This window comes from Phascolarctos cinereus, unplaced genomic scaffold, assembly GCF_003287225.1.
Source record: "Phascolarctos cinereus isolate Bilbo 61053 unplaced genomic scaffold, phaCin_HiC Scaffold_3;HRSCAF=262, whole genome shotgun sequence".
In the NCBI taxonomy this organism is placed as follows: Eukaryota; Metazoa; Chordata; class Mammalia; order Diprotodontia; family Phascolarctidae; genus Phascolarctos; species Phascolarctos cinereus.
Window position 1 is genome coordinate 174,872,048 of NW_027555736.1, and position 11,190 is coordinate 174,883,237.

The following is an 11,190-nucleotide window of genomic DNA, read 5'->3' on the forward strand; positions in this document are numbered from 1 at the left end:
AACACTGATTGTGTTGTCTGTATTTTAGAAAATGAATTCCAGACTTAAAACAAATTGCCTAGGGCATGTTTGTCAGTGAGAAAATATGAACTACAACCTTACTTTACCATGATCCTTGAAAAAAGCTATATTTACCAATTTGGGTTTGGTTCCAAAGCTGATAAGTAGTCCTCTAGGGTTGTACAGTTTACTAATGAATTCCACAGAGTTCTCTACTATGTTCCTTTTCATCGTAATTTCAGATTGGAGAATGGATGGATTTCACAATGGCCTTTCATGTCTTGTGAGAAGTCCTTTTGGTCACCAGAACTTTCCTCAGAGCAGCCTTCATATCCTTGTTTCGGAGGCTGTAGATCAAGGGGTTCAAGAGTGGAGTGATAACTGAATAAAACAGTGTCACGACTTTCTGGAATTCTAATGGCTTCTCTGATCCTGGACGCACATACATCGTCATAACAGAGCCGAAGAACAAGATCACTACAGTCAGATGTGAAGCACATGTGGAGAAGGCCTTATGTTTGCCAGCAGCAGAGGGAATCCGCAGAACAGAAAGAATGACTAAGGCATAGGAGATGATAATGAAGATAAAAGTACCAACCATAAAGATAATATTGAAAGTACAGTAAACGACCTTTGTGGTATGGACTTTGGAACAGGAAAGGGCCATCAATGGTACAGGATCACATGTGAAGTGATCAATGATGTTTGAGCCACAATAAGACAACTGTGAGATGAGAGCAACTGGTATTATAAAGAGGATAAAGCCACCAGACCAGCCAAAGATCACCAATCTAGTGCAAAGATGTGTAGTCATGATCGTTGGGTAATGTAGTGGATGACAGATAGCAAGGTACCTATCAAATGCCATGATGCAAAGATAAAAGCCTTCATCACAGCCAAAAGAGAAGAAGAAATAAAATTGTATAAAGCAACCAACAAAGGTGATGGTCTTGGTTTCAGAAAGGAAATTGGCCAACATGTTGGGAACAGTTGTGGTGACATAGCAGATCTCCAGGAAAGAGAAATTCCCCAAGAGTATGTACATGGGAGTATGGAGGTGCCGATCCCAGCGCACAGCACAGACAATCACTGCATTTCCCATTAATGTTAGCATATAGGTTACTGAGAACACCACAAAGTAGACTATCTGTATCTCCCAACTGGAAAGAAAGCCCAAGAGGATGAAGTGACCAACAGAATTGACCACGTTTTCTGTATCAGAGGTATTTCTTTTTTCAGAAGCCATGAAGATGATGCTGGGTATCAAAACACAAATTAAATTGAGATTGCTGCTGTTCCCTGAGAAATGTGAATTGCATTTTCATTTATTTTAATCAGATGGTCAGCATTCTGATTTTTGCTGGAGAGGGAACATTATGATGTCCCCTATCTATTGAGAAGATACAAATGAACTCCTTTACCCTATAAAGCAATACAATACTACAAAGCAAAACAGTGATCTGAGTTACATTTTAGTTGACAAAGACAATTGAATTCAAATTCAAGAATCCTTGTTTCTAGTCCTGGGTTCCTACCTTCCTATTTATTTCTTTTTGCTTTTTGTTATTTTTTATTTATTTTTTTTTGGGGGGGTTGGGCAATGGGGGTTAAGTGACTTGCCCAGGTTCACACAGCTAGTGTTATGTGTCTGAGGCTGGATTTGAACTCAGGTCCTCCTGAATCCAGGGCCGGTGCTCTATCCACCGCACCACCTACCTGCCCCTACCTTCCTATTTAACTCTGGGTCTGTTGCCTACTGCTTCTATTTCCTTATCTTTAATATGGGTATGAGAGAAACTGTGACATAATGGATAGGTGGATAAGCTTAGTCAAGAAGATCTGTATTTGAGTCTTTAGATTTAATGTGTCTCTGACACATATTGTCTGTGTAATTATGGGCAGGTCACTTAGACTATCAGTATCCTGAGTAATTCTTCAGTGTGTAGGTTGCAGAGCAGTTGCTGTGCCGGTAGAGGGCGTGTCCTCACCAATTTCCCTGAACACTTTCCAGTATTGGTTGCACATTCTTTCATATCCCCTGACTCACTGGTGATGGCGGGGGAGTAGAAATACTATACTCTCCCTATTGTCACTTCCACTGTCCCTTTACTATTATCACTCAATAACTACTTTGAGTTTGATTGAATCCATATTTGTCACCCAATTAAAATTCTGGTGGGTGGTTGTTGTCTATCTCTAGGATACTCCTTCCTTGGTTCAGTGCCTGCTTCACAGTCTTTCTCTCCTCATCAATCCCTGATCTAATACTAGGGAACTTCAATTATTGATACTTCCTCATAAACTCCAACCTCTTAATTCCTCAACTTTTTACATTTCCTATGAAAGATTCCTTGACTCCATATCAGCTGCAAACAAAGATGGTCATACCTTTGATCTTACCATCACCTAAAAGCAATCCACTTCAATGTCCACAGACTCTGAAATTCTTTTATCTAATTGTTATCTGTTGTCCACCTCTTCCTCCTCCCTGAAACTCCAAATGCTGCTCTTCATCCTCCCTGTGAGCTTCAATCCCTCCACCCCTGTTTTCCCCCCTCAAGCCATCACATCTGCACTGGCTATACTCTCTTCCCTTTAACTCTACAGTGACCTCTTCTGCTAAGTCCCTTGAACCCCTTATCCCATCAAAGATCTTGCCAAACTTTAACCTCAGATTACTTCCACTATCTGATGCCCTCAGTCCCACTCACACGCTATTGAAAGAAGCCAGAGAAAATCCCAAACTATGATGGCTTTATGGACTTGATCCACTATAAATTCATGTTACATAACCTCAGCTGAGGCCTCATTGAGCCAGACAATCCTTTTAAACCTCCTGAATTGATTCATCATGCCACACACCTTTTGCAAACCTTTCCTTAAACCTCTCATAGCTCCTCTTCTTCTCACCGCCCCAGCTGAGTATTTCACTGAAGAAATTGAGGACATTCATCTAAGGCTTCCTCTTTTTTCTTCCTCTTCAACTCATATTATCTAGATGCCTTTTACTACTAACTCCTTTACCCTTGTCTAATATAAGGAGAACAACTCTTTCACCTAGCCAAGGGCACTCTCTACATGTACAGGTGATGCCATTTTGTTTCTTCTCCATCAGATTGACCCCTATATCATTTGTCTTCAATCTCATCTGTCTACTGGTTGCTTCTGTGATGTGTGCTAATATGCTTATGTCTCCCCCATCCTCAAAAACCCTCACTTGTTTCACCCATCTTCACCAACTATCATCCTATATCTCTCATCCTTTTTGCAGATAAACTCCTTGAGAAGTCTGTTTACAATGTGTACCTCCACTTCCTTTTTTCTTACTAGATGTTGATTCTCTGCAATCTAGCATCTGACTTCATCATTCAACTGGAAACTGTTCTCAACAAAGTTACCAATGATCTTGTAATAGCTAAATCTAATAGCCTTTTCTCAATCCTCATCTATTTTAATCTTTCTCCTGCCTTTGACATTGCTGGTCACCCTTCTTTATGATCTTTTCCTTTCATATTTTTATTTCACTACTCTTTCCTGATTCTTCTCCCCTGTCTGACTTCTCAGTCTCCTTAGCTGGGTCTTCATCCAGGTTGTGCCCATTAATTTTAGATGTACTCCAGGGCTCTATCTTGAGCCATCTCCTCTTCTTCTCTAAACTATTTCACTTGTTGATCTCAGCAATGTCTGTAGTTTCAATTAGCATGTTTGTATAAATTATTCTCGGATCTAGTTGCTCAGCCCTAACCTCTCTCCTGTCCTCTAGTGTTTCATCTCCAACTGCTTATTGAACATATTAAACTGGGTGTTTTGTAGACATCTTAAATTCCCCATGTCTAAAACTTAATTTATCTCCCCTCCCCCAAAAGTTTCTCTCTTCTTGTTTCCTGTTACTGTCAAAGATACCACTATCCTCCAAGTCACTTAGGTTTACAAGTAGATGTCAACACAAATCCTTACTTTCATCCCCCATATAAAATCACTTGCTAAGTCCCATCATTTCTACCTTCCCAACATCTTTCATGTACTCTACCTTCTCTCCTTTGACACTGCTACTCTAGTGTTTGTCCTTGTCACCTCATGCCTGAACTACAGTTATACCTTCCACATTGTGGGGCTTAGGGGTGTGGTGCTGAGAAATCTAGAAAATCCACTTAAAATTTTTGCCCCCCCTGTACTGGGGAAGAAGTCTGAATTATTATGGTATTAAAAGATAAAATATGTTGATATTATATAATACTATACATATAGTTTATGCATTTCCAAGTTTCTAAACTTTTTTTGTGTTTTCTGCTAGCCTTTGCATGTTATCTGCAGCTTCTGCAAAACTCCCCAAATGTTCCCATTTAATTTTTTATGTTAACCTGTGACTTATCAAAACGTGACTGGGAAAGGCACAATGTGGAAGGGATAATCGTATCGTAATAGCCCACTGATTGGTCACTGCCTCAAACCTCCACCAAACTGATTTCTTAAAACATGGATCTGATCATGTCATCCCTCTATTTAAAAAAAGGACTCCAGTGGTTCACTATTACCTCTAGGATCAAACAATTTTTAAGGTCCTTCATAACTTGGTCCCCTACTACTTTTCTAGTCTTCTTACACCCTACTCCCTTCTACATACTCTGTGATCCAGTGGCACTGGCCTCCTTGCTGTTCCTTATACATTACACTGCATCTTTCAATTCTAGCCGTTTTCATTGGCTGGAATCATCTCCCTTATTGTCTCTGTCTCTTAGCTTCCCTCCCGTCTCAGCTAAAGTTTCACCTGTTGCAAAAAACCTTTCCTAGTCCTCCTTAATCTTCATGCCTTCCCTCTGAGATTTTCTCTAATTTATCTTGTATATATCACATTTGTATCTATCTTATAGATAGATAGATAGATAGATAGATAGATAGATAGATAGATAGATAGGTAGATACACACAGCTGTTTCCATGCTGTCTTTTCCATTAGACTGTGAACTCCTTGAGATCAAGAACTATCAGGCAAAGGCCTTTTTTTGCATCCCTAGTGCTTAGCACTGTCTGACACATAGTAGGCACTCAGTAAAAGCTCATTGCTTTAATTTGACAAATTTCTGATCTGCATTGATAGAGAGGATTTCCTCACCAGGAATTCCTATTCCTAACTGGGAGATTATTAGGAGCTGTTTTTGGCCAACCTGTTTTAATAAATCCTTAAAGAGACCACTTGTCCCCAACCTGTATCTGCAAGTCATTTGCTTTATCAGAATACAAAAACAGAATTGCCTACAAGTAGTACAGTGAAAAGAGCACTGGGTCTGAAGTGAGAAGTACTGGGTCCAAAACTCATTATTTATACTTACTATGTGACCCTGGTCAAGTCAATGGTCCTCCTGTCAATGGTCCTCCCTTTCCTCATTAGTAAAATGAAGGGTTGGACTAGATAGTCCCTGGGGTCCTTTCCAGCTCTAAATCTATGATCCCATAAACTCCTTTGGAAGACTGAAACAGACATTTTGGAGGAGATGACATCAAATATGTAGCTTAACTGCAACATCTCTTCCTCAACTAATTGTTCGCTATCCTAGATCTTGGCCAGAAATCTGATGTATGAAAGAACCCCATCCAGGCTTCTGTACAAGGATGTACTAATGAATGTTTAACAATAGGCTCTCCAGAGGAAAAAAATGTATGTACAACAAATTTTCGGGTTTTATCTGCATTGTTAACACTTTCTCCACCACTTTTAAAAGTATCAACAAAATCAACAAAGCAATAAATCAAGTCCTGTTTTGAAGTGTCCTCAAGTGTGGTCCTTTGACTGAATCCACAGTTTGGCCTCGAGGCCGTATGTTCCTCACCCCTGGATAGGGGAATAGAGTATTAGACTTGGAGTCCTGAAGACCTTAGTTTAAATCTTGTCTCAAATATGCATTAGCGATGGGCCAATTATTTAACCTTCCTCAGCTTCAGTTTCCTCATCTATAAAATAGGGATAATAATATCTCTCTTGACTTTACCTCACATGATTGCTGTGAGGATCAAATAAGATATTATCTTGAATGTGCTTTGTAAGCTTTGGAGTGCTATACTAATGAAAGTTCTTACATCCATGGTTGAGTAGAAAGTAGTGGATAGAAAGGTAATAATACACCTGGATGATTCTGTAAATGTGACTTGAGACTCTGATTCTGCTGCTAACTAGCTGTATAACATTGGACAAGTCAATTGACCTTTCTGGGCCTCAGTTTCATGAATAAGAAGAGAAATTTGAGGCTAGATAATCTTCAAGATCTTCCCAACTGTAATATTCTATGTTTCTAGGAACACTTACACATTTAGATTTAGGAACAAAGTTCCACAGAGTAAAGAAAATAGGGATAGCTTGCTATACACATGGTCTATTACGTGTCCAGCAAAGCAGTAAAGAGATGTCTGAGGTTCTTCAGAGTAACACATAAGTACTTTTCTGACAGCTTTTTTTCCCCTAGAAACATTCATAGATTGGCTGGATTATATAAAAAAAACCCTGGAATTCAGTTAGTGTGTACTTAATACGATGTGAGATAATATAATGAGAGCTGAAAATTTCATAGTTCCTTTTAGACTCCAATTAATGGTGTTTCTTTTGTGGGCTTATTGTCCCTTTTTCATGTTTTTCCATTCTGTTTTTGGTTAGGATCTATGATTGTACTGGTATAGGAAATCCGCTCTACCAATGTAGATCCATAGCTGTTCTCTAACTTGCTTCTTTGGGGTTTGTTTGGAGTAGAGAGAAGTCAAGTGACTTGGCCAGGGTCACACAACTAACCCACATCAGAGGTAGGGCCTGAACCCACACTGTCCTGGTTCAAGGCCAGCTCTCTATCCAGTAACCCATGCTTCTTCTCTTCATAGAATTACTTCAAATCAAATCCCTATCACTACTCACTCTGGCAGGGCATTTTTCTCTGAAGTCTCCTGTGAGAAGCAGCTATCTCAAATCAGAGATTAAAGTGAATTCTATAAAGTGCAACAAATGAAAGGCACAGATACATTGAACAGTGTCTATTATTTTTGTTGGAGTTACTATATTCATTTGGTCAGTTCATAGGACCGTAGACTTAGATTCCAAAGTGGCCTTAAAGGTGATCCGGTCCTACTCTTTCTTTTTTTAATGAGGAAAATGGGGCCCCAAGAAGTTGTAACTTGACTGATGTCATACATGTAGAAGAGGCAAAGTCAGGATTTTATGAGTCCAAAGTCAGTGTTTTATGTACTATATCATTATGCTACATTCAAAAGTCTAGGAAAGCTTCCTTCCCCTTGCCCCACATTGGAAAAACAATTCCTTGTCTTTAACTTGTAGAGCTGGTACAAATCTGCATTGTAGAGGGATATATTCAGGGATATGCTAGAGCCAGTACATTGGTAAGAGCAGGTTCGGTGTGAGTATTTACACTGTGGAAATTGGCAAGCGATACAAACCAGGGCTTGACTTATTATTGTTTTGCTGATTGTCTAGATATAATAAAGTGATAGAGAAAATGTTAATAATGCAAATTAAAAGGTTATTATCCATTTTTAGCTATTTGGTTGTAAACCATTTGCCAGGACATCCCTCCATGTACCCCCATGAAATCACAAGTCTAATCCTGTGATGTCACCTAGACTATGTCTATGGTCCCTGACACATTCCATTGTATGAGTTTCCCTTTGCTAGTCAGGTCCTCTTTTACAGCATCATTTCAAGTCAATATTACTAAGTATCCATACTTACTCTGGTGGGAGTTTCTTTTCCAATGTTTCCTGTGGTAGTCAGCTGCCCAGAGTAATATCTCTAAGTATAACCAGAGTACAAATATGTACTGAATGTTGCTTAACACTTTAGTATGCACATGAAGCCTGGGACATGGGCATTATTCTTCTACAGCAACAATCATTGTGGCAATAATTTTCTAATGTTTTGTGAATTTTTACCTGAAATTCTCAAATTGCTTAACAAGCAATGCTTAACAGTCCTTTAATAAATGATCCTTATTTGAAGTGATGAACAAGCTAGGGGACTAGGAAGTGATTCCCTAAGGTTCCTAACAGACTCCTGGAAACAAGAAGAAAATCCTGCTTATGCTGCCTTTTGGATTTCTTTCTTCAATCTTTGCTGAGGCAAGAAGAGAGCACAGATGGAGCTGACCACTGAACACATTCTGGCCCCAGACAAAGTTCTTATTGCAAGTGGTCATGGCATGCTTTGGCTTAACTTTTTATTTCTTTCCTAAAGAGTCTAGTCAAAGCAAGAAAGTAAAATATTGCTCTAGGGGGTGATGGGTATGAAAGAGGTATGGGATCAGTAGCTTTGTAACCTGCCATGGGTTGTACCCTGTGAATCTGGAAGGAATCTTACTTCTTAGCTTCTGAGTGTTCACTGACAATTGTGAAAGCTCAGATAAAGGCCCAATAGGTATTTATTCTCTCTCCTAGCCTTTTGAGGTTTGGGACTCTTCTCTTGAGCATTATGTGACTTGTTTATTCAACATCCTTCATTTTTCTTGTTTAGAGTGAAATCCCAAGTCTCATTATTTCCAGAAGTCTCATTCAATTGCTGTAGCATTGCCTCTCTCCTCCTAAATCCTTATTCCAAGCATTTCACAATGTTTCTGGGGAATAATTTAAAATTGATGAAGGTAGTCACAAAGATTAAAATAATTAAAACCTTTGTTGGTAGATTCCATAGTCTTATTTTTTCCCTAAGAAATTAAAAAATTTTTCTGAAATACCTATTATGTATTGGACGCTAAAGATACAAAAGAAAAAAAGTCATTAGACCTTAAATGGACCTTAGAGATTATCTAATCCAGTCCCCTCCTTTTTTTTTTTAACTAAAACTGCAATTTCAATCATACAGGGGACTGCCAGTGAGGAAACTGTCTGACAATGTAGATTGGCATTTCTTTTGCAGTTTATATTCTTAGTTGCTAAGGACACTGCTCAGGCTGATTGATTACTCCAATGGCTTGGATGATATATGAAGCAACAACTCTCTTTCTTCCAATGAGATGGCAGATGACCAAACCTTAACCTACTCCCTGCAACTGACTCTTAAGGTTCTTGGAGCCTTACTATCTACAGTGACTCTTTGCCTTTCGGTACTCTTACACTATCATCTGATCTACTTATGTAGATCTTAAAGATCCTTAAAGACCCTTGGACCTTGACATTCACCCCACTGCCAATAGCCTTAGGTCCTCTGGGGCTTTCCGTGTGCTCTGTGGTTGGATCTTTTTTTTTTTATTGTGCTGTCTACCCCAATTATAAACTCAGGCATTATTTTTCTACTTATATCTCTAGCATTTAGCATACTGCTTACAAATAATGTGTGTAATAAATGCTTTTCATTCATTCATTCAATGAGAGGTTATTTGACCTCTTCAGGATTACTCAAGTAGTGTTCATCAGAAGTGATGCTTGAAGCAGGTTTTCTTATCTCTGAGTCTATCCTAATTATCCCAACCTGACTTCTTTTTACAGAAAAGCAAATTAAAGCCCAAATAAGCTCAATGATTTGTCTAATGTCACAAGAGTAGTAAATAGCAGTCCGTTATGTGAAACTAGGTCATCTGATGCAAAACCAGTGGAGGTTCTACCATATTGCACTGTGCATAACTCATTCCCCCACAGTTTTTGTCTCCATTGACATTAAACTCTAAGAGGGGTGGGAAGGCTATAGCATGTATGTAAATGAACAAGATGGAAGAAAGAATGTCAAAGGCAAAGGCATTCCAGGCAAGGTGCTATGAGAAATTTGTGGAGATGTCACTTTAACCTGAGAATTCAATCGAATGTGTTAGGAAGGAGGGCATCTGAGATGAGTCTCAAAAGAAGGCAAACACCACAATCGAGAGAGATCAGATAAGGTATTCCATTTTCAATGTGAGTGTAGAGTTTGTACCTATTGGGAAGTGCAGGGATAGGTAAAGGTAGAACGTTTCCCATTCAATGACCTTGTCCAAGTAGTAAGTATTTTCTTCCAACCAGTTACACCAGATAGCAGCTTTTCCTTGAAGCAGAGATTTTGCAACAAGTGGCAGTGCAGGCTTTGAAGTATTGCTATGACCCTGCTTTAAGTACGAGAGTGAGGCCCACTTGGAGATCTGGTCTTGCCTCTCAGATGCCTGTTTCTGACCAACCCTAGTAGTTTAAAACAGAATTTTTTTGTATGAAATGATTCACCTTGATCTTATGGGGAAAACTCCAAATCGGCATTTCTTTCAGCCAAACCACAATTAGGTGATATAAAATTGTTACATAATCCCCTAAAAGTTCTAGATATTAGGATTTTCCAGATATCAACCTCAAAGCTCTCATATTAGGTATATGCAGATCATATCCTGGGAAACTGAACACTTCAGCCGTATTTAATCTGAATATCTTTTCTATAAGGGACTATTTTTTCAGTATCTGCCTCATAACCATCTTTGATTCTGCCCCTTTCTATTATAAATTCTCCAAATCAAAAAGCAGCATAACTTTAAATTAACACAGGGACTAAACTGAATAAATGCAAGAGAGCAGAAGAAAAATTTCACCTTAAATTATGACTCCAATGTGCCTCTGAGGCATAACCATTGAAAGATAAAAGAATAATTGCTTATGAGTAAACATGAAAATCAGTCTAAAAATAAGCCTTATTTGCATTATGGTTATGTGACATTAAATAAATCCAAATGTTTATTTCCCAGGTTGTTCATTCACCTGGTCCACCATACTAAGCTCACAATTACTTTGTGCTTTTCTTTTCTTTGTTTCTTTCATTTTATTTTTTTCCCAATTATATATAAAACAACTAAAATTTTTTAAAAAAATGAATTTCAAATTTTCTCTCTCCTTCCCTCCTCCTCCTCTCATTGAGAAGGCAAGCAATTTGGTATAGATTATACAGGTACAGTCATGCAAAACATTTCCATATTAGTCGTGTTGAGAAAAAAAAACAGACCAAAAAAAAAAGAAAGAAAAATAAAGTTAAAAAAAGCATGCTTCGATCTGCATTCAGATTCCATAAATTCTTTCTCTGAAAGTGGATAGCATTTTTCACTATAAGTTTTCAGAATTATCTTGGTTCATTGTATTGCTGAGAAGAGCTAAGTCATTCACAGTTAGTCATAGTACAATTTTGCTGTTATTTTGTATAATATTCTCTTGGTTCTGCTCACTTCACTTTGCATCAGTTCGTGCATTTCCAGGTTTA

General features: G+C 38.5%; 1 protein-coding gene across 1 annotated transcript; it reads right to left on the minus strand.

Moving 5' to 3' along the window:
• Positions 1–274: 274 nt before the first annotated feature.
• Positions 275–1,246, minus strand: LOC110216492 (olfactory receptor 11G2-like). The gene has a single exon (XM_020998357.1). It carries the CDS (start codon positions 1,244–1,246, stop codon positions 275–277), a length of 972 nt encoding a protein of 323 aa, XP_020854016.1.
• Positions 1,247–11,190: the final 9,944 nt, after the last annotated feature.

What these genes read in the sequence shown, in the direction of transcription:
- LOC110216492 (XM_020998357.1), bottom strand. Translation starts at nt 1,246, where the DNA reads ATGGCTTCTGAAAAAAGAAATACCTCTGATACAGAAAACGTGGTCAAT.